Genomic DNA, 24,003 nt, shown 5'->3' with positions numbered 1-24,003 from the left:
TTCACCAACAGTCGACAATCGAATGTAAACCGACCCTTGCCTCCGAGCTCTGCCTTCTGATTGGTTGCGGTGGTAGTGCCCCGCATGTTCCATCTCTGCCCAGCATTCCAGGAACAGGGCAGGGCTGGGACTGGCTGCTGTCCCCTCCAGGCTTAGAGCAAGATGTCAGGAGCCACCAGCTCCCAAGGGTGTTACTGTCCAGAGTCCTGCTCTGACCACAGACGACAGATACCCACCTCTGAGACAGGGATAGAACCCAGGGGTCCTGACTCCCCACATCCTCTCTAATCACCGCACTTCCCCCTTCACAGGCTCTGAAAAATCCTGTGGCTTTGTTCTGAACTTTTGCTTGGTCTTACCAGAGGATAACAAGAGAGTTGAACTCTGTGCTGCCAAGGGCGGTTGAGCTGACAGGGGGTGGGAGGGGCAGGAACGCAGCCTCTGTCCCTGATCTGTAGCAGTCTGTGTCCGAGTGAAGTTCCTTATTGAGGCTGCAGGAACAAGCCATCCTGATGTGTAGGAAGAATAGTAAATATGGCAGGCAACCAGCTTGGCTTAACAGTGAAATCCTTGCTGATCCTAAACGCAAAAAAGAAGCTTACAAGAAGTGGAAGACTGGACAAATGACCAGGGAGGAATATAAAAATATTGCTCAGGCATGCAGGAGTGAAATCAGGAAGGCCAAATCACACTTGGAGTTGCAGCTAGCAAGAGATGTTAAGAGTAACAAAAGGATTTCTACAGGTATGTTAGCAACAAGAAGAAAGTCAAGGAAAGTGTGGGCCCCTCACTGAATGAGGGAGGCAACCTAGTGACAGAGGATGTGGCAAAAGCTAATGTACTCAATGCTTTTTTTGCCTCTGTCTTCACGAACAAGGTCAGCTCCCAGACTGCTGCGCTGGGCAGCACAGTATGTGGAGGAGGGAGTGACCAGCCCTCTGTGCAGAAAGAAGTGGTTCAGGACTATTTAGAAAAACTGGATGAGCACAAGTCCATGGGGCCGGATGCGCTGCATCCGAGGGTGCTAAAGGAGTTGGTGGATGTGATTGCAGAGCCATTGGCCATTATCTTTGAAAATTTGTGGCGAATGGGGGAGGTCCCAGATGACTGGAAAAAGGCTAATGTAGTGCCCCATCTTTAAAAAAGGGAAGAAGGAGGATCTGGGGAACTGCAGGCCAGTCAACCGCACCTCAGTCCCTGGAAAAATCATGGAGCAGGTCCTCAAGGAATCAATTCTGAAGCACTTAGAGGAGAGGAAAGTGATCAGGAACAGTCAGCATGGATTCACCAAGGGCAAGTCATGCCTGACTAACCTAATTGCCTTCTATGAGGAGATAACTGGCGTCTCGTGGACTATGAGTGAAGCATGTGCGATGTGTTATTCCCATTGACATTTTAGCAAAGGTTTTTGATTACGGTCTCCCACAGTATTTCTTGCCCCAGCAAGTTAAAGAAGTATGGCAGTTGGATGAACTATAAAGTGGCTAGAAAGCTGGCTAGATTGTCGGCGCTCAACAGGTAGTTATCAACGGCTCCATGTCTTAGTTGGCAGCTGGTTTCAAGGGGGGAGGATTAGCTCAGTGGTTTGAAGCATAGCCTGCTAAACCAGGGTTGTGAGTTTCCATCCTTAAGGGGGCCATTTGGGATTGGTCCTGCTTTGCAGCAAGGGGTTGTCAGTAGATGATCTCTTGAATGGTCCCTTTCCACCCTAATATCTCAATGAGTTGTCCTGGCGGCTGGTTTTGTTCAATATCTTCTTCTAATAAATCTGCGGGATAGGATCAACTGACACTCTCAGCAAGTTTGCAGAGTACACTAATCTTGGAAAGAGTGGTAGATATGCCTGAGTGGTTAGGGATAGTGATACAGAGGGACCTAAACAAATTAGCAGGTCTGGGCCAAAATGAAAGCTATGAGGCTTCAACAATATGACAAGCTGCAGCATTGTCTGCCACTTAGAATGAAGATATCCCATTCACTTGATTTACAGGACTAGAGACCGAAATGGCTAGGAAGCAGTTCTGCAGAAAAGGACTAGGGGGTTACAGTGGAAGAGAAGCTGGAATTGAGTCAACAGTGTGCCCTGTTTGCCAAGAAGGCTATGCGCATTGGGCTGTATAAGTAGGCATTGCCAGCAGATTAGGACGTGATCATTCCCCTCTGTTTGACATCGTGAGGCCTCATCTGGAGTACTGTGCCCAGTTTTGGCCCCACACTACCAAGAAGGATGTGGAAAAATTGGAAAGAGTCAGCGGAGGCAACAAAAAATAATTAGGGGCTGGAACACATGACTTATGAGGAGAGGCTGAGGGAACTGGATTATTTAGTCTGCGGAAGAGAAGAATGAGGGGGATTGATAGCTGCTTTCAATTACGTGAAAGGGGTTCCAAAGAGGATGGATCTAGACTTGTTCTCAGTGCTACCTGATTGACAGAACAAGGAGCAATGGTCTCAAGTTGCAGTGGGGAGGTTCGGCTGATATTAGGAAAAACTTTTTCACACAGAGAGTGGTGAAGCCCTGGAATAGGTTATCTAGGAGGTGGTGGAATTCCTTTCTCTTAAGGGTTTTAAGGTTCAGGCTGACAAAGCCCGGCTGGATGATTTAGTTGGGGTTGGTCCTGCTTGAGCAGGGGGTTGGATAGGATACCTCTCTGAGGTCCCTTCAACCTCTGCATATTCTATGAGTCTATGAAGTGAGGACTATCGCTCCTCTCAGTGTGTGTGACAGATGGCAAATTTTCCTGCAATGCAATTTCCTGATGTGATGGCCTTCACTTTTGGGGATGTTGCCTAGTGGTCGGGGGGTTGTCCCTTGGAAGTGCGGAGGGGTGGTTTGGTAAGGAGCCCGGCCTCCCATTCCAGCAGGCTCCAGGGTCATAAATAAGATAGCTAAGGGTTATGTTTCTTATACATTGTAAAGGGTTAACAAAGGGAACAAACACATGACCAGGGGACCAATCAGAAACCGGATTTTCAGAGCTCAGGGAAGGAATTTTTGGGTGTGTGTCTTTGTCTGTAGTCTCTGTTCTCTCTCGGCTCTAGAGGTATCTATCTATCTCCAGCTTTTCTAATCTTTCTGTTTCCAAGTATAAGTACAAAAGCTAGAAGACAATAGGTTTTTATATTGTTTTTGTATTACATGTGTGTAGCTTGCTGATGTTTTAATATGTATATTCTTTTAATAAGGCTGTTTATTCAGTTTTCTTTTAAGCCAATGACCCTGTTGTTGTTCTATCTTGATACAGAGACCATTTTTATGTCTTTTACTTTCTTTTATATAAAGCTTTTCTTTTAAAACTTGTTGGATTCTTTTTCTAGTTGAGGCTCAAGGGATAGGAATCTCTGTGCCAGGATTACGGTCTCTCTCAGGAAAGACTGGCGGGGGAAAAAGATGGGAGGAGGAAGGTGAATGGTCCTCTCTGTTTTGTGCTTTCAAGGAATTGAATAGGGTGATCGTCCAGGCCATCCAGGGAGGGGAAGCCTGGGAGGAGGTAAAGAGAGACAGGGGAGAGGGTATTTTCCCTTTGTTGTAAGACTCTGGGCATCTGAGTCTTGGGTCCCCCAGGGAGGTTTGGAGAGACCAGAGTTGGCCCAGACACTGGAAATCTGGCTGGTGGCAGAGCTATCAGATCTAAGCTGGTAATTAAGCTTGGAGGTTTCATGCTAGCATCTTATTTTCTGAATTCTAAGGTTCAGATCTGAGTAGGAAAGCTATGACACCAGGCCAGGGCCCTGTGAGGGCTATCCAAGGTCTGACGCCCAGGAGCACCTTAAGGCTGTCCTCCCTGGGCCACATCCCACCCCGCTATTGCTCACAGTCTGTAGCAAGGGCATGTGAAGGGGGTCAGCTCACCATTGGATGCCTCCTCGTGGGCAGGTGTGACCATTCTCTCTTGGGCAGCAGTAAGGTCAGTGCCAAGTCTCTCCCCTGCTGGGAGAGTCCCTAAACCAAACCAGGGAATTAACACAAACAAACTGAGTTTGTATGAGAAGGAGAGGAATACACCCTGCCAGGGAGGCATCTGAAGCAGGTCCTCCCTTCCCTCAGGAAGGGACCTGTGGGCAGTTGCTGTAGGGAGAGAGCCTGCCCATCCTTGTCCCGTTCCTCAGGCGCTGGGAGTTGTGGGTCTGTTCTCAGCCCTGGCCTGCTCCCCAGTGAGCGGGTCTGCTTCCTTTTAGCTCCTCCTCCTGTCTGTGCATCTCTCGCAGGTGCAGCAGGACTGGCTGGACCCAGAGCAGCTCCTTCACCCCTGGGTGCCCAGTATGGGCTTTGTAGATCCCAGCACACCTGACCAAACCTTTGTAAATTAAGTTATACGATAAATGAACTAAGGTTCAGTGTTTTACGAGAATCAACATGATTCTTTGGGACCACTCGAAATGGAGTGGACTTGTTTTATATAAAGGAAGCCTGGGATGTTCACGGGAATCTTTATGCCATGATCCACCTTGGGCTGCAGGAGAGGAGTGTGGGAGGTGCCACACCTAGTCACCTCTATTTAGAAAAGTTTTCCAAGGGACAGTTCTGTAAATTGTCCTGAGAGGAGGTGACTGCTTTGTGTGCATTGCAGTGAAGTGTAACATTTATACAGCAGCAGCTCATTCGATGGCACAGAGCCCCTGTGAGCTAAGTGCTGCTAGCTCCATGTTACAAATGAGAGCACTGAGGTGAACTGACTTGATAAATGCCACTGTTAGAATCCAAGGTCAGGGCTGAGCGGAGTCCCTTGCTGTCAGACCCTGTGTAGTGCACTAGAACAGACTCCGGATCTCCTCCATCCTGCAGGGCTTGCCAATCTGTCACTGACAGCCCTTCCCCCTGCCTGGCAGCTGGGAGGCAGAGCCAGTTCTGTCCATGGGACCAGGATCCCAGATATTACCAAGAGGGACAGTACATCTGGAGAATGCAAAGTGACCACCTGGAGCGGCTGAGAACACATCTCACTCACATTCACAACTTAAATTATTCCCATAAGCTTCAGGGGAAGTCAAAGGAATTCTTCCCAAGTAAAATCAATGTGCTTGGGACCTGTCAAGATGCCCTGCTCTCTGCGGACGATTTGCAATATAGCACTGCCATCTACAGGACATGCTGGGGAACATGACACTGATAGGAGTCGCTGCCTTATTCCCAGGAGTTGACTGGTGGGAGGGGGAAGCACTCAGGCTACTCCCTCTCTCATCTGGCAACCTGATCAGTGGAACCAACGTGGCTGGACACCCCCACAACCTGCCTCAGGAAAGGGGCCTGGAACAATGCATTGAAGGCAAGCCACAGAACCACTGCACTCCAAGGCACAAATAGCAGGGCTGAGCCATTGCTCTGAACTCACCCCAGAACAGCTGGGAACACAAGGTCCTGCCACTATCTGAGCGCACAGCCTGAATTGGAAGCAATGTAAGAGGCAGCTCCACTGCTCGCCCCAGCATCTGTGACCTGGAGGTCAGACAGCAGTGGTGCCATGAGCATGAGAAGTTGCCTTCTTATAGAGTTTTAACACAGAGCACCATCCCGTATCAATGTTTAAGTTGCTAAGGTCCACAAAGGTATTTAGGCACCTAACTCCCTTTGAAATCAGTGGGAGTTAGGCACCTAAATAGCTCTGAGGGTCTGGGCCCAAGTGAATGAGTTGGCGGGTCACTTAGAAGGCCTAGTCATAGAGGAACTTACCTGCTTTGTGTGAGTCTAGAGAAACAAGGTGTGGGGCTAGTCGACGTGGCAGAGAGCAGAAAAATGGAGAATTCCTCTTAAGCAATTCCCTTGGCTTGTGAACCAACACCTCCTTTGTAGTCAATAAATATGGTGTGGGTGTGGGATCTGGAACCTGAGCACATGACAAACTGTACCTGAGTTTCACTGGCCCCTTAGTCCTCATCATACTGCCTCATCAGATGAATTGTAATGCTTGATTGCAGATTACGGGAGAAGTTTCCATGTGTGTTTTGGTGTGTGATCAAAGAACACATATTTGTTGCCTTTCATCTCCCATACTGCATGTCCTGGTTCCTGTGTTCATGGGGCTATGAGCTATTCTTTTAACTATTATTGAATTATTCAATTATGTGAAGCAAAAGACTAACTCTTAACTGGTTAAGAAAAGAATAACTGTCAGGACCTAAGGTTACTGACTGATTCCAGTGGCAGGTCACAAGGTTTCAAGGGTCCTAGTCTCACCAGGTCTGTCTGCTCCAGGTCGCTGGGTGTGAGGAGCCCTGGGTTTGACCCAGTCTGTCTGTTCTAGGTCGCTGGGTGTGAGGAGCCCTTGGTCTGACCCAGTCTTGCAACTCCAGGTTTCCTACATTAAATATTTTGCCAGTCATTTAAGAGCATTATTGGTTACCGTGTTTATTAACTAGGGAGCTCACTGGCTCTGGTATGAAATGAATGCTGGCCAGGGGCTGTACCTGTGGCTGGGAGAAGCCCTTTTCACACCTTCAAGGTGTTAAGGTGACACTGTCAGTTTACAATTCATGGCGAGGTATTTACAAAATGGCTGCCTCAGTTCACTCCTCTGTCCATATTTAGGCTCTTTAAAAAGTGACCTGAGGCAGGGAGCTGAAATTGCCACTGAACCCCGACTGAGGGGTTTGCCACAGGGTCAGTGTGCCGCAGGGAGCTCTGCCTGCCAGAACAACCCCAAATCTACAGTGCGTCCGCTTGTTAGCAACCCCTTGGCTGGCAGCAAGAAGTTGCTGTGATCCAACAGTTGCTAATAAGCAGAAGGCAGGTTTGTGAGGCAGCAGCCAGGGATGGCAGGTCTCAGCACTTCCTTTCCTGGCTGCTGCCTCATAAACCTGCCTGCCAGTGGAGCCTTTCATCCAAAAATGTAGCTAACAAGCATCATGCCATTTATAAGCTCATGTAGCTAATAAGCAGCAATAGCCAACTGCCATGAACATTCAAGTCAGCGGGACAGGATTGGTTCATGGCAAAATGTTGCTTTTAACCAGGAGTTGTGACTATCCAGATTGCTATTAAATGGAATCGATCGTAGTGGCAACTGGAGCAAGTCAGAGCAGACTGAAGGGCTCTGCCCAGGACCAGATTCAAAGCCACCTTTGCTCACGTACACCCTCCTGAGGGCACTGAGCATTTGTGGACCAAACTCCAGGCTCCAGGATCTTGGGAGTTTATATTGCCCAGTGCTGCCTGATGCAGTCAAGCAATGGGATCCAGCACATCTTCAGAACACCCTTTAAAGTATCCTCTACCAAAGCCAGTGAGCCTAGGGGCTTTCCTGGAGTTTGGTACAGAATGACTGCAGTGGTCATGGTGATTAGCATTGCTGTTCAGTCAGGGCAGTAGGGAAGGAGGCCGAGTTTGAGACAATTGCAGAAAAGATTAGAGAGACTAACGAGCATGTTCTTATAAAGAAGACGTGATCCTCTCGGTGCTGTATTGAGCCATACTAGCAAGTTCTTTAGCAAGGAGGTAGAAGTTGGATTTCTCAAACAGTAAGATGTGTTTCAAGGCATTTTATCTCCTGCTCTAAATCAAGACATTCTTGCAGTAGGGCTGATATATTGGCGGAGGGTTGTGCAACAATAGACCTGAGCTTTACAAATTTCCCAGGAGCTGGTTAGCTTGTCCAAATGAGGACACTTGTTTCAGAGAAAGGAGAATGCTTAGAGGGTGCCTGTAACCTGCGGCTGCCATGTCTTTCTTTTCCATGTGACATTTTGCTGTCATAGTGACTGCAGCTGTTTGCAGAGGGCAAACACACTGGGCTCGCTTGTGCGGAGTTTACTTGTGTTCTTTCTTATTGATCTTCTCACTGCTCTAGAGGAAGTCAAGTAAAGCTCTTTAATACAAGTCAGTGTTGTTCTGTCATGTCCAATATCGTGCCATTTCTCTGCCTCCTCATGCAGGGAGGTGGCCCAGGCCTGCCAGTTCCTGGTCTCCAAGCAGATGTAGGATGGTGGCTGGGGAGAGGACTTGGAGTCCTGCGAACAGCGCAGATACATGCAGAGCTCCACCTTCCAGCAGGGGCTGCTCAGGTATTTTGCCACCCCAAGCATGGCAGGCAGGCTGCCTTCGGCGGCTTGCCTGCGGGAGGTCCCCGGTCCCGCAGATTCGGTGGCATGCCTGAGGGAGGTCCACCGAAGCCTCAGGACCAGTGGACCCTCCACAGGCATGCCGCCAAAGGCAACCTGCCTGCTGCCCTTGTGGCGACCGGCAGAACGCCCCCGGTGGCTTGCCGCCCCAGGCACACACTTGGCGTGCTGGTGCCTGGAGCCGCCCCTGCCTTCCAGATCCACAACACCACCTAGGCCCTGCCGGGGCTCATGGCCAACAGGTAGGAGAACTGATGCTGCTTCTCAATGGCAGAACATTGTCCTCTTCACCTGCATGCACAGAACACAGCACGGGGGCATGACTGGAAAAAATCAAACATACAGTGTGAAATCCTGACCATTATAGTCAATGGGTGTTTTCCCATTGTCTTCAGTGGGCCAGGACCTCAGCCTAATTCTTTAGCTATGTGCCAGATGCTCTGACTGCACTATCAGACAGGCAGTTACCAGGCTAACCCAACGTACCTCGGCAGAGACTTAACCCTTGGTGTCATCACTGAATGGTCAGTAGAACAAAGCAAAAACTGGTACAGAATAACTAATTGTCTCTAGCACGTTTGTGTCTTCATAATATGATTAACAGTTTTATTTATGAAGCCCCCCAACCAAGCAAGGTGCTGTACAATGATCTGCAACAAATACAATACAATAGAGACTGCAGTAAGGAACTAATATAATTTTCAGCACCCGTCCTTCAAGCCAAACCTAGAGTGCAAACTGCATGGGAAGAAGGGAAATGAAGGAGCTGATATTAGTCAGGTTCATTAACGTTGCCAAAGAAGTGTTCTCAAGTGTTTCTCAAAGCTGGGCGGGAGGGGATCAGATAAATGTCCAGGGGAATGACCGCCACCCTCCTTGAAATTGAAATTGTTACCAACTCCCTCATTTTTCTGTGTCCCTCTGTCTTGCCAATGGCGTCACACTGCACCACACGCAAGGGCAAGCTGGACATTTGGATCATGGATGAAGCACTTTACAGGTGCAGGGATTGTGAAATTGTTAAGCAATTGCAATTGTTTTGAAAAAGATTCATTGTTCTTAGGGCCAGCGCTTCCATTTAGGCGACCTAGGCGGTCGCCTAGGGTGCCAGGATTTGGGAGGGCGGCAGACTGCTCCAGTGGACCTCCTGCAGGCGTGCCTGCGGACGGTCCGCTGGTCCCACGGCTCCGGTGGAGCATCCGCAGGCACGCCTGTGGCAGGTCCACCGGAGCCACGGGACCGGCGCGGGACCGGTGAGCCGGCCCTGCGCCTAGGGTGCCAAAAACCCTCGCGCCGCTCCTGATTATTCTCTGTCAGTGACACAGACAGCTGCAGGACGAAGATTTCTGATAGTGGAGAACTCCTTGATGTGGCACACAAGAGCAGAACGAGAGAGAGAGCCTGGCTGGGCCGAAGTTGGCTTCCATCTCCAGACCCAGCAATCCAACCACCCCTTTGGGAAAACAGCCTTCTCCCACTGCCAGCTTGCTCTGTAGCTTACCTAGTACCAGTATGCTGCAGTGCTGAAGGTTCAAACCCCAATGATAATGTTCTGTGTGTGTTAACAATTGTATTTAATAGACTTTTAGTTTAGTTTTTACGTTCTTAAAAAAACCACCTAGGAAATTACACACACACAGTGTAAACTGTGCAAAGAATGTTATTTAGGTTGCAAAGTCAAGCACTCAGAAGTTGGGAGATGCCAGATCTGCAGTTTTCCATTCAACCTTAATTTGTCACCCTGTGCACGTGCATTATGGCATGGTTTTTAACTATACGATCACATCTTATCTTACCCACAGGACCCCTGCCTCATTCGGTGCACAGGCTGGATGCACAAAGGAGCAGAATTAAGGTTACGTGAGTTGGTGTAAATCTGGCTGTAAACATGTTTGCTGAGGGCAGCCCCGCAAGTGGCCCATCACCTCAGTTTTCATTTTAATTCCTCAGATAAACTCAGCTCAGCCTTCAAAGTATTTCAATAGCCCTTTCTGCAGGGTTTCTTTCTCACCAGAATCCCCCATCCAGTACAGTCCAAAGAGTACATTCATCCCAACAGTGCAGCACCAAGCCCAGCTCCAGTATCTCTCACCACAACCCAGCGCCCAGGTGCAGCTCTGGCTGCTCCCCCACACCCTAACTTCCAGGTCTGGCTCCAGTGTCTCTCACCACACTTCACCCAGACCCTCTAACTTGGGTGTTTCTCCACCTTGTTTCCTTGCCAGGCAGGGCTCCAGCTCTTGCCTGGAGACTCACCCCTCCATCACCCCCCAGCCTTCAGCAGCACTCTGAGTTCAGGTCTCCAGTTCAGAGAGCCAGCAGACATTTTCCTATGCTGTTCTCAACCTTCAGCCCTCTCTAGCTGAGTCTCTCTGGCCTGTGGAAGTTTGTAGGTGACCCACTACCTGCCTGTCTGCAGCTTTCACCAGCCTGCTCTGGTTCCACTGCTCACTGGGGAACTGACTGCTCCTTCCTTCAGGAACAGCCCCCCTGAAAGCTCTGCGCCTAGCTCTGCTCTTCCTCTGAGCTCCCGTTACTTTCTGGATTCTCTTCCTTTCTGCTCTGGGCTCTCAACTCTCTCTCTCAGGTCATGTCTACACTACAGCTTAAGTCAATATCACTTACATCACTCAGGGGTGTAAAAAAGTCACCCCCGAGTGATGTAAGTTACACCAACCTCAGCAGAGAGCTCTCTTGTCGGCATAGGGCATCTTCTCCAGATGTGCTGCAGTGGCATTGGAGCAGCTGCACCGATGTCAACTAGCCCGAAGTTCTCACAGGACTTTGGACTCAGGGGTTGCTCCAGGGGCAGCCCCACCCTTCTCATTACACCAAAGTAGAGTGCACCTGGACTGGAACAGGAGAGCTGAGCCCAACTGCATTTAAGTGGGGGCCACATATCCTTTTATACTGGCATTTCCTAACTGTCAAGTTCTTGCCTTTGCAACCTAAATAACATTCTTCTGATGTAGTTTTGAAGTGCAATCTGCAAAGTATGCTCATTAGTCAGTATTTCTTTTTTAAGATAAAAGCACAATCTCCTGACACTTCGTGGTTATAATTTTCTATCAACAAACTTCCATTTAAGATAAGTTACCCTGAAAGAAGTCTGTGTCCAGAACACCTTTCTTAGCCGTTATTCTCCAGATAGTTTCTTAGAACTATTCCTTTTCTTTACATACATTTGATTTCCTATAAAAAGAGTTTATATCTTCAGTCTCGAATATAAGATAAAATACAGCAACTTTAAAGCAACAGTCGATGTCAGTACAAACCAGAGCACAGAAAGTAAGTAGGGAAGCTCCTTTATTGCAAATGCGACAGGAGTTAGTAGTTAGCAAAAATCCTCAAATTGCCTCTTCTGGGAAGCACAGAGCAGGGGTTCTGCTTGCTGTAGCAGGAGTTCCAGCCAAATCATAGAATCACAGAAACATAGAGCTGGAAGGAGTCTCAAGGTCATTTAGTCCACTACCCTGCACTGAGCCAGCAGGACCAGTAACCCTAGACTATCCCTGGCAGGTGTTTGTCTAACCTGTTCTTAAAAATTCCGGTGATGGGAATTCCACAACTTCCCTTGGGAACCTATTTCAGTACTTAACTGTCCTTCCAGTTAGAAAGTTTTTCCTAATATCTAAACTAAATCACCCTGGCTGTACATTGAATAAATTACTTCTTGTCGTACTTTGGCTGGACATGGAGAACTATTGATCACTGACCTATTTCTAACAGCCCTTAACATATTTGAAGACTGTTATCAAGTCCCCTCAGTCTTCTTTTCTCAAAACTAAATATGCCCCGTTTTTTTTCAATCTTTCCTCCTAGGTGACATTTTCTAAATCTTTTATCATTTTTGTTGCTCTCCTTTGGACGCTCTTCAGTTTATCCACATTCTTCCCAATATGTGGCACCCAAAACTAGGCACAATACTCCAGCTGAGGCCTCACCAGTGTCGAGTAGAGCAGGGCAAGTACCTCCCATGTCTGAGATATGACACTTCTGTTACTACCCCCCAGAATTATATTAACCTTTTTTGCTACTGCATCACATTGTTGGCTTGTCTTCAATTTCTAATCCACTTTGCCCCCCAGATCTTTTTCTGCAGTATTACTGCCTCACCAGTTATTCCCCATTTTGTAGTTGTCCATTTGATTTTTTTTTCTTTCTTAAGTGTAGTACTTGCACTTGTCCTTATTGAAATTCATTTGGTTAATTTCAGACCAATTCGTTAAGGCCTTTTTGTATTCTAAGCCTGTTCTCCAAAGAACTTGCACCTCTCCGACTGGTATCATCCACAAATGTTATAAGCATTTTCTCCACTCCATTGTCCAAGTCGTTAATGAAAATATTGAATAGTACTGCACCCAGGATTGAGTCCTGTGGGACCCCACTTGATACATCCTCCCAGTTTGACAACAAACCATTTGTAACAAACTCTGCACCTGGAGTGCCTATTGGACTATAACTTTTTTAATTGATTCCAGAAAGACTTTTGCAAATCAGCAGCCTCCCCATATCTGCAATGAAACTGATCTAAGACCTTTATTCATATATGTATGTATACTGAATTCTTAATCATAGCAATGCTCTTCTTTCTTTTTTTCTTTTTACTAATAAATCTTAGATTTAGTTAATAAGGATTGGCTGTAATCGTGTATTTGGATGAGATCTGAAATATTCATTGACCTGATGGGCAATGTGTCTAGTTCCTTGGACTGGTAGAACTTTAAGTACGGTGAACAAGATTGTTAGTAATCTCTCACTATACGGGATTTGGCTGGCTAGATGGGAGCCAAAGGCTGGATTCCTTAAAGGGGACTGCATTTTGGCTTTTTAGTAACCAGTGTGGTATTACAGATGGTATTTTGTTACTTGGCTTGGTGAATCTAAGTATAGAATAAACTGCCAGTTGTGGGGATTGTCTGCCCTATTCCTTGCAGTTTGCTGTAAATAAGCATTCTCAGTGTGGCCCCTCTAAGCACCATGGTCCCAGATGGATTTCCTTAGGAAAACTCAGTAATTGGCTTTAACCAGATTCCCAGCTGGGCTCACTGGCAGGGCTCCTCTTTACCATATGGCTGGGAGTACTGAGAGCAAGAAGAGCTTTTGCACCAGACAGCTGGTACATTTCTGATTGTGAATTGGGGAATCACCCAGACATTAGTTTCCCAGACACAACAACAAGGGAGGCAGTAAACACCCGGGTGTGTGTTGAACAATCATCAACAGCCATCATCTAGTGAGGGAGTTACAGTTCAATGACTCACTTGCACAAGGCCACACCAGGGGAATTGCTTAGCCTTGCCTGGTTTTTTGGCAATGCCCATCAGACATGCCTGGACTTGTGTTCTCCAAGCATATGACTGAGGACATAAAATATGGGCTAGAGGCTGCATGGTTTGTCCGTTCTCCTCCCCCACCCACGTTAAAGTCAACAAGAACACTGGACATAGGCACCGTCTCCATAGGTGCTCCGGGGCTGCAGCACCCAGAGGGAAAAGTTAGTGGGTGCTCTGCACCCACTGGCAGCCAAGCTCCACTCACCCCCCACATCTCCTCCTCCCTTGAGCAGGCTGTGTCCCTGTTCCTCCGCCTACCTCCCAGCGCTTCCCCTCTGGCTGCCGCCAAACAGCTGTTTGGCAGCTTTAGCACGCTCTGGGAGGGAGGGGAAGGAGCGGGAACGTGGCATGCTCGGGGAGGAAGTGGGACTGGGGAATTGGGGAGGGAACTGGAATAGGGGCAGAGTTGGGGCAGGGACTTTGGGGAAGGGGTTGGAATGGGGGCGGGGCAGGGGTGGAAGAGGTGGGATGTGGCAGGGCCTCATGGAAGGGGTGGACTGTGGGTGGGATCAGGGAGCAGAGGGGATTGAGCACCCATGGGAAAGAGGGGAAGTTGGTGCATATGATGCTGGAGCTGAGGAGATGGTTCCCCAGGCTAACAGGGAGAGCCTGCTTATGAAAGACTGTAACCAACCTGCAGCATTCAGTGGGGTGAGAAAAACTGCTTAGTCAAGATATTGCCTAGTCTAATAAGGTTGAGAATTTAGACTGCATGCTTATCTTTTATTTTCCTTTGGGAACTGCTTTGACTCCTTGCCTATCACTTATAATCACTTAAAATCCATCTTTGGTAATCAACAGACTTATCTTAATGTTGATCCTTACCAGTGAGTTTGACTGAAGTGTTTGGTAAATCTGCTTTATTAATTGGTTCATCACTTTCCATCGATGAAGTGATGAACCAATTAATAAACTTGCATTGCTCAAGGAAGGGTCTTGAGCAGTGCAAGATGGTGTATTCCGGTGGTAAAGGCTGGGATCTGGAGGGATTTGGCTGGTGCCTTGTGCTGTGTGATTTGTGAGTGGCTCTGGGAGCAGTCATGCATCTGGCTGGGTGTGGGACTCCACATGGGGTTGTACTGAGTGGTAACAGTACTGGGAGGGGTTTGCTGCCTGTCAGTAAGGTGTTGTGAGAGACAATCCAGAGCAGTGCGTTAAGGAGGCACTGCTGTCCCGCCATCCCAGGTTGCACCCTGGGGATCCCGTCACACTCAGGTTCTCATAGGTTTCGTGGTGCATTTCTCCAGACATTCTTCCTCAAGGTGGCTCGTGAAGAGGCTGGCATATTGGGGAGCCATCCTAGTACCCATGGCTGGTCCCATGTTTGTTTTTGAATGTAAAACTGGTCTGGGTGAGGATGAGATGGGTGAGTTTGAGAACGTGTTTGGGGTGGAGGTCTGAGTGTTGTCCATTGTCTCACATTTGAGGCAGGCTGTGAAGCTCTCAGGGTGAGGGATGTTGGTGAATAGGAAAGCGACATCCCTGGTGTTGAGGACGGTGCGCTGAGGGAGGTGGTTAATGTTGTGCGGTGTGTGCAGACAGTCAGTTGCCCTGGAGGATGCTGCCCCTTTGGGTGGTGACTGGCTTGAGGCTGGATTCTGGGTGTCCTGACACTCGAGTGTCATGGCCAGGTACCATGAGGGGTCTGCCCGGGTTCCCGTGCTCGGTCTCTTGGGACGCATGTGGCAGGGTGGTGCGGACGAGTCTGCGGAGTTTCTCTTGGCGTTGCTTGGGGGGCATTTATCATCTCTGGGCGCTGGGTGAAGGCTGCCCTGGGCCGGTGGAGGAGGCGGAGCCGCAGTGCGCGGCTTGGCGTGGTTAGCCCACGCGCCCCAGGGACGGTGCTCGCGGTGCGGGCCCAGGGACCCCCGTGGGCGGCCGCCGGGCGGGGCGCGCCCTGCCCGTGCGGGCCGGGCTGCGCCCGGCGGGGCTGGAGCCCGAGCTGCATCGCAGGGCGGCCAGCAGGGGTCCCACCCGCCTTGCAGCCGGGGCCGGCCGGGGCGGGCTGGGCGAGGGCGAGCCCCTCTGGCAGCAGGGGCGGGCCGGGGCCCGGGCCGGCCCTGATTGGCCGGCGCCGCGCTGGCCCATGCCGCCGAGGGGTGGGGGGAATCGCCGCGCCGCGCCGCGAGCCCGCGGCTCCCGGAGTCAGGGCGTGCGGCGGCCGCGAGATGGGCACGAAACGTGAGTGTGTGTGTGTGTGTCAGTGTGTATCTGTGTGTGTGTCAGTGTCTGTGTCTCTGTGTCAGTGTGTGTTGTGTGTGTGTGTGGTCAGTTCTGTGTTCTGTGTCAGTGTGGTTGTGTGTTGCGCGCGCGCGCCCTCTGAGCCCTCTGCGAGTGTGTCTGTGTGCGTGTCTGTGGTGCGCGCCTCTGTGCCAGTGGCTGTGTGAGTGAGTTCTGTGCGAGTGCATGTGAATTGTGTGTGTCCTGTGTGAGTGTGTGTCAAGTGTCGTGTCTCTGTGTCAGTGTGTGTCTGCGTGAGTGTGTGCGCGCGTGTCCCTCTGAGCCTCTGCGAGAGTGTGTGCTGTGTGTGCGGTTTGTCTTGTGTGTGCGCGCCTCTGTGCCAGTGCTTGTGTGAGTGAGTCTCTGTCGAGTGCATGTGAATTTTGTGTCCTTTGTGTGAGTGTGTCTCTGTCGTTTGTGTGTGGTCTGTGTGAGTGTTGTGCGCGTCCTCTGAACCTCTGCGAGAGTGTGTGTCTGTGTGTGCGTGTTTGTCTTGTGTGTGCGCGCCTCTGTGCCATGGCTGTGTGAGTGAGTCTCTGTGCGAGTGCATGTGAATTTGTGTTCTTGTGTGATGTGTCTCTGTGTCTTGTGTGGTTCTGTGTGAGTGTGTGTGCGCGTCCCTCTGAACCTCGTGAGAGTGGTGTCTATGTGTGTGGCGCTTGTGTATGTGCCTCTGTACCAGTGGCTGTGTGAGTGAGTCTCTGTGCGAGTGCATGTGATTGTGTGTCTTTGTGTGAGTGTGTCTCTGTGCTTTGGTGTGTCTGTGTGAGTGTTGTGCGCGTCCCTCTGACCTCTGTGAGAGTGTGTGTCTTAAGTGGTGTGTGCGTCTGTGTAGTGCCTCTGTACCAGTGGCTGTGTGAGTGAGTCTCTGTGCGAGTGCATGTGAATTGTGTGTCTTTGTGTGAGTGTGTCTCTGTGTCTTGTGTGTGTCTGTGATGTGTGTGCGCGTCCCTCTGAACCTCTGTGAAGAGTGGTGCTTAGTGTGTGTGTGCGTCTTGTGTATGGTGCCTCTGTACCAGTGGCTGTGTGAGTGAGTCTCTGTGCGAGTGCATGTGAATTATGTGTGTGTTGTCAGTGTGTGTGTCTCTGTGTGTATCTTCTGTGAGAGGTGTGTGTGTGTCTGTGTGTCTCTGTCTCTGTGTAAGTGTGCCCTCTGTGACTCTGGCCAGTGCTGTTGCTGCATCCCAGTTGTAGCCTGTTCTGTTCCAGCGGCTTCCAGAGGCCCCTGTGCTCGGAGCTGTACGGCTATGTGTAATGCTGCACAGCGCGGTGCCACGGAGTAAACTGGTCTGTGCAGTGCAGCAACCGCCTGCCAGCAGGGGCTGGGGCTCTTAGGAATTCCTTTTAAATGAGATATTTTAAATCCAGAGCTGCCACCCCTTCGCAGTGACAGGTCCCCCACCCCCCCCCCATTGGGCCGATGGAAACTCCCTAGAACTTGGTCCGGTGTTGCTGTGAGGACAGCGTGGGGTGGGAAGGTGCCAGGAAAGGGGAGCGCTGTCAGAAGTAGCCCCTCTGTGTGGCACCGGTTGAGGGTCTGTCAGGTGCTTGTTCTGACAGCACGGTGTGCAGTGGTCAAAGCCAAGCAAAATGACATTGGCCCAGCTGTTGCTCCGAGGACTTGCCTCTTCCCGCTTGTTATTTTGCAAAATCTAAGTGTTGGCAGCCAGCTCGTGGCTGAGTGCAGAGCTCTCTGGGTTCTCATGTCTATTGCTGATGCTGCAGCAGGCGTCTGCTTTGGCCCTGCGCGTCCCAGGGCACTGACAGCCTGATGCTCAGAGCCGGCAATGGTTGGTGACGCGCCTGGGATTTGTCTGGTTCCCTGTGGTCTCTCCAGGTGTTTGCGGAGAAGGGGCGGTCCGTATAAAACAGAACCTGCGAGTGACCTCACCCGCTGGCGTCTGAGCAATGAAGAAGGGCGGCAGAGCTGGCGCTACCTGGAGGCTGGCGAGGAATGTGAGCGAGAGCAGAGCGGGCTGGAGGCTCACTGCGTAGGCTTGGACACGGTGGGTGGCTGATTTTCACTCGCAGTGCAGTGTTTGCCAAGGCTGGGAAGGGGGCAGCCACCTAAACCCCATGCCCGTATGGCTGGCTGTAATTCCCCTATTGCCGCTATTGTCTCCTGCCCCCAAATGCTGAGTCGTTGTCTCTGAAGCAAGGCTTCTTTTCAGTGACTATCTGGGATTCACATGCTTGCTAATTCCACAGGGCAGGCACAGGTGGTGCTGGCATCAGGGGCAGAATTCACAACCTCATGCTAAGCTGGTTATATTGGTTGCTGGGGAAGAGGGGAGGTGTCACAGCTCCCTGCAAGGGGACATCTTGCCTAGCTGGGACCAGAATCTGCTGACCCTTCCATGCCTGGAGGCCTGGAATCTGGCCCCTGAAAAAGGGGCCAGGGGGAGGACTGTTTGCCCTGCTCCCTTCCTGCCTGCTGACTCTTTGCGGATTATGCATTGAATGACTCAGAAGGTGCTTCAAGGCAGCAAGCATCCTGCTTGTATCCACATTCCTCCTCTGCTCCCCTCCCACACCTCTTCATCCCTACGCATGCTCTGCACAGTTGCTCTGTGCTGGATTTGGTGTCCTGTTGCTGGCGTTGCTACTAAGTATTGTGTGAAAGGCCAGTGCAGTGCAGGCCATGGGGAAGGTACACAGACCCTGATTACCCGTGGGACTGCTGTGCTGCCATAGCCCATAGCACAAGGCACTTGATTCTACTGGTGTCTTGGCTGTTGGCCATTCTTTGAGCGCGAGCTGGAGCCAGGGCTGGCTTTAAGCTGATTCCCTTGATTCCCCGGAATTGGGCCCTGTGCCTAAAAGGGCATCTTAGGTGCCTTTTAAATTATAAAAATTTTTTTTACTCACCTGGTCTGCTCTGGGTCTTCGGTGGCAGGAGGTCTTTTGGTGCTGCGGAAGACCCGGAGTGGACCCCCCGCCACTGGGGTGCCACTGAAGCCCCGAACCACTGCTGGGTATTTGAATCAGGCCCCGCAGTTTATAAAGCCAGCCTTGGCTGGAGCACTGCTCTTTTAATTTGTGTCTGTCCCTGTTCCTCTTCCTTTCTTCGCAGAGTGAGTTCTTCAAGGCCTTGCCCCAGGCCTGCACGGCCCAGGAAGCAGCGCTGAATGGGATGAAGTTTTACTCTGGCCTGCAGGCAGAGGATGGGCACTGGCCTGGTGACTACGGGGGGCCCCTCTTCCTGCTGCCAGGTACGGTGGATGAAATAGCTATGCCATGTGCTCTGAGCGGCAGCACCTCCCCACAGAGTTACCTGCGTAGGGATGGGATAGCGGGTGCCAAGCAGGGTCCAGCAGCGTGGCCAGGGTCTGTGGGAACTTTGCTTAGCTGTCTGGGATGATTCAGGGGCAGGCGCTGTCGCAGGCCTGGGCAGGGCAGTGTCTTGTTATTCCACAGCACACTAGGTGCTGAACCTTAATGGCCAATCGTTTCCCCAAACAGTGACCTAGGAAGTGCCCAAGCTGCATTGCATGACAGTTAATCCCCAGTGAACATGTCTTTAATAAGGAGCTGACATCTGTTGTGAAGCACCAAGAACTACCCAGCCAGTGAAATCCCCCATCTGGTTTTGCCAAATGGGGCGGGGTCCTTTGGTGCAGTCTGACCCCAACAGCCTGTTCCATAGCGGGGGCTGAAGCCGGGAATGCTAGGGAAGGTCATGTGGTTGTTACAGTCTGATGTACATTCTGTCTGAACATCCCTGACGACCCTTTTGGGTTCCCGCAGATGACGATCTTGGAGCCACTTAGCCTGGGGCTGCAGCTGCGCCTTGTTAGCTATACGTGCTGTGCGTACTTGGGACTCCTAGCTACAGTGATTTCTCATGTCCTGTGCTGACCAAGAAGAGGACACATGCTTCTCTGAACCAACTAGAGTGTCCCTGAGGCTGAAATCGGGGGGTGGTTTGGCCTAAAGAGTGGACTGTTTTGTCCAACAGGTCTCCTGATCACCTGCCACGTTGCCAAGATCCCACTGCCAGAAGGTTACAGGAGGGAGATGGTGCGTTACCTGCGCTCAGTGCAGCTCCCGGACGGAGGCTGGGGCTTGTGAGTAGCAGAGAAGCTCCTTTCTCCTTATTCCTGCTGCATTGGGCAGGTTGTGCGTTCCAGACCCAGTTGACCAGAGGAGTGGTTCCTCTCTGTTTGTCCCTGCACAACACAGCCAGTGAAAACAGTATAGCAGTCTCAGAAGCCTCTTGCAAGCACAAAAGTCAGTTCCATTCCTGAGATGTCTGCCTTGCGCATTGTTATCTGCTCTGATACGGCCTTATATCTCAGACGTTATTGCCAGGCATTAGGTCCTGCTCCACCTGCTTTGTGCTTCCCCTCACTAACCCTTCCCGGGTCATGGCATTCCTGGAGTGCGCAGAGCAGCTGTAGCGGGTCGAGGTATGTTAGTGGGGTGGGCTGGCTGGTCATTAAATACACTCAGAGAAGGAGGACACAGAAACAAGGGTGAGGGGATCCTTCCAGCAGGCAGGGATGGACTGCCAGGAACATTGCAGGGGTGGTGTCGGGCTGGTCTGCAGGGGCGTTCTGGCTGTTACGTGCACTCTGTCTTGGCTTCACTGGAGAAGAATGTCTTTTTCTAGGAGGAGGGTCTGTGATCAGACGCCTGGGTGAAAGGGGAAGAAATCATGGTAGAAACGTACGCCTGCACTGCCAGCTCTCCGCCATTGCCTAGGCAGGTTTCCCTATTCCAGCAGACGGGAGGGGGACCTAGAGGAGCACTAGGAAACAAGGGAGAATGTTCAAAACTGGCTCATTTTCAGCGTGTCTTACCTCAACCTATTAAACAAAATCACTGAAATCCCACCAGCCCCCAAGCCGGCCCCTGGGAGGGAAACACTCTGAATTCATTAGCAAATCAAGCCCCACTTCATCGGCACTTCCGGGGTGACTTTAGCTCCGGCAGTGTCACTGTACTGAATCACGCAGCAACGCAGTGGTGGGGGTTTTGCAGTACTCGGCGTTAGTGTCGCTCTGCCCCCCCTTGGCTTGGCGAGAGCACTTGCCTATGGCTTCATCGGGGACAGGCTAGGCCGTAGCAGAGTGCTTCGGAAGCTCCCCCGCAGCATCCAGCGCTTGGCCTGGCGCTCCCTTACATGTGGGAAATGGCTCAGAGCTAAGCTGAGTGTGAGACTGCTGGAGCTGCAGTGACGGGGAGGCCAGCATGTGGCGTGACCAGAGCCCCCCTTCACCATGGGTTGACCGCTAGAGTGAGGGGCTGGGAGCATTTTGTTCTCGTTTCCCAGCAGCTTGGCCCAGGGCGGTTGCTTTTCAGTTAGTTTGCCTGGTTAGCTTTAACCCCCTGCTTAGGTTCGCCCCAGTGAAACCAGTCTCGGTGGATTGCACAAGTGCTCAGCCACATCTGACTTCCCCGCTCTCTGTATGTGGCAGGCATGTGGAAGACAAATCGACAGTGTTTGGCACAGCGCTCAATTACACGTCCCTGAGGATCCTGGGGGTTGGGCCGGATGACCCGGACCTCGTGAGGGCTCGGATCAACCTCCACAGCAAAGGTCAGCATGTGGCTGGAGCTCTCTGGCATCCTATCCTCCCCCCAGCAGCCATGGGGCTGGGACTGTTGAGAAGGGCTTGCCCAGCTCCGAAGACACTCGATGGTCGGCTGGGTGCCCTGAGCTGCGCCTTTATCTGGCACGGAGTTATATACCCCTGCCAACCAACCCCTTTCTTCCTTCTTGCGGCTGTGATGTTTATTTAAAGCCTGGGTCATATGAAGCTGAGTTGCACAAGGTTCTCGTAGTGGCCCAAATCCTATGTAAGGGGGTCGTATAAGGTGTTCTAAGACCGGTTACGTGTTACTGGTATGATTATGCTGTTCTGTCTGCTGTTCATTTTGTAGTTGCAGTTATGAATATTGCGATGTGTACTTCTGTATTTCCAACCTGTGCTTGTTATGGAAAGTCCAGACATCTTTGGTGAGCTTGCGTTCGCTGCTTGATGCCATGTAGGACCTCGTACCAATTGACCATTACTGAGGGAGGCAAATAATGCCTTTTTGACTCGCAGGGTGTGCAGATGGCCCATGTGACTGCAGACTCCATTTTGCATGTCACTTCCACACGTCGGAAGAAGGGAGTGTTTTTTAACGAGAAAAGCTACTAAGGCGGAGCCTCATTACATTTCTGTCTTCATCCTGCTCTTACCTCTGGAGGACTGTTGCTACAACTGCATCTGCCAAAGGCTGATGACCCATTCCAGTGGGAGTTCTCGCAAACTTGTTTACGCGCGTTTTAATACATCACTTGCTACCCGGACTGAACTAACTTGCCTTACTGTATCGTAAATTGATTCCATTTAACCCTTCTAGCTCTCCATCTCTAGTTTTTCCTTTTATGATAACCTTTAGATTTTAGATTCAAAGGATTGAGCACAGACGTGATTTGTGGGTAAGATCTGATGGTATTTGAACATGGGTCTGGGCTTTGGTGTTTGGGCCGAACGCGACCCTTTTTCTTTTACTGGGGTGTTGGTTTTCATACCCCTTCATCCCGGGGCTGGCCTGGTGGTGTCTGGGAACCTGGAGTGTCTAAGGGAAATTGCTTGTCGTGATTGTGGTTAGCAGTGGGAGTTAACAAGTCATCTTTTGTCTGGCTGAGTTTGTTTGCCTTCGAGGTGGAAAACCCCCAGGCCTAGGGCACTGTGACTTCACCTGTTTGAGAATCTCGGTCCTAATTCGCACTCTCTTGGCCGCCAGCCCCACATCGATACACCCCGGCTCCTCCCAGAGGGGAGGAGGGGGTTTGGCAAATGATTATGAAGCAACACATCTCGACCGAACAACAGTACAAAGGTGGTACCAATCTATTGTATTTCTTCGGTGCTATGCCTCATCATCCCTTCCAATTAGTAGCATTCCACAGCCTTACCCTAGGCTAATGGAATGGTCAGGAGTGAGATGTTGCGGACTGCAAAACTGCTGAGCCAACAGGCGCATGTCTTCTGGACTGCGAACCATGGCGTAATGTGAGGCAAGTGTGGTGGGACAGACCAGGGTTTAGCAGCGACATATTTCCCTGGATGGGCGGATATGGGGCAGAGAAAGCGGCCAGTGAGCCTTAGCGGTAGAATGGGTGGTGAGATGGCAGCTGGATGTGAATCATGCTCACCTCGTTCGGCTGCGTGTCCCCACAGATGACTTCGTTGGGAAGACGACTGGCCCATGCCTTTATCTGGTAGCCCAGCTCAAAGAAAAAAGAGCTGGCGGTGCCTTCGGAGGTTTGGTTCTCTCGAATATAAAAGGCGAGAGCCTGGGCAACATCCAAGGTATGTGGTTGTGCGGTTTTCCGACGTGACTTGAATCGGTTTCAGAAAACAGTGGAGAGATGTCTTGCTTATCATGAAAGGCGACACCACCTTAGGCAGGAATGCAGTGTTGGTCCCGAGCATGTCCTCTGTCCTTGTGGAGCTACCGTCATCACGGGTCCACTATCACCCGAAGCTCTGATTGCTCATCTTGCCGAAGGTGATACGACAAGGAGGCTTGTCTTCCGGAGAGTACACCGCAGAGCACGGTGGCAAGAGGCTTCGAACGGGGAAACCAATGAGCTTGGCTAGCCCGGTGAGACGCCCAGGTAGGGTCGGGCACTCTGAGTTGAGGCTACAACAGTTCAGCCTTAAGTGAACCTAGAATACTTTATGGCAGTGAGAAGAATTCGAGCTGACTTACTTTCCCTGGGGAAGGCTAAATATCTGCAAGATGACCTTTACTTAGAAGAGGACCCGCAGCCCTGCTCTTGGGACCTAGGTAATCCAGGACACATGGGGACAGCACCCTGTCCGTGATTAGTAACTGGCAGCCAGTGGAAGAAACGGTTCATGGCGAGATATGTCGTCCTCTGAAGGCTTTCCTGCCTGCCCGAGCACACTGTATGTTACCAGACGGAACACGCAATTCACTGGTCAACATGTCCGCAGCCCTGTGTCGATGAAGGGACTGCAGGTCCGGATGGTGAAGCCGCTGATAGTCATTTGTTATGAGGTATGGCCGCAGTGCAGGGGGTCGTCATGCCACGGGAGGAGAGTAATTTGAATAACAGGAATGTACCATGTTGCTTCAGCATGTGGAGTCTGAGGATCAGAGTGGGCCTGTCCCTGCGAGTTTGAGAGGACTCTGTGGAAACGAGCGGAACCGGTGGGGGCATAAAGTAGGTGCCTTTCCACCGGGACTCAGGCGCTGCGTCTGAGAGGGAGGCCCAGGGAGCTCCTTGGAAGAAGCGAAACCTGCCTTCCCGTTCTCTCGAGCGGCAAAGAGGTCCTCATGTGGGGAGCCTCACGGTCCAGTGAATACAGCATCATTACTCAATTACTCCGCAGAAATACGGGACAGGGAGGTCCCAGGCTTGATC

General features: G+C 50.9%; 1 protein-coding gene across 1 annotated transcript in view; it reads left to right on the top strand.

The window, feature by feature from the left end:
* LOC142047367 (lanosterol synthase-like) overlaps positions 1-24,003 on the top strand; it is a 60,102-nt gene that overhangs the window by 3,914 nt on the left and 32,185 nt on the right. Inside the window, 5 exon segments of the mRNA XM_075069814.1 lie at positions 17,449-17,617; positions 18,685-18,823; positions 19,570-19,678; positions 21,032-21,255; positions 22,790-22,921. Coding sequence (XP_074925915.1) covers positions 17,449-17,617; positions 18,685-18,823; positions 19,570-19,678; positions 21,032-21,255; positions 22,790-22,921 — 773 coding nt within the window.

The sequence above is a fragment of the Chelonoidis abingdonii genome, chromosome 10, assembly GCF_003597395.2.
Source record: "Chelonoidis abingdonii isolate Lonesome George chromosome 10, CheloAbing_2.0, whole genome shotgun sequence".
Taxonomy (NCBI): domain Eukaryota; kingdom Metazoa; phylum Chordata; order Testudines; family Testudinidae; genus Chelonoidis; species Chelonoidis abingdonii.
The sequence above is the reverse complement of the archived record's forward strand: the minus strand, read 5'-3'. Positions and strand labels throughout refer to the sequence as shown.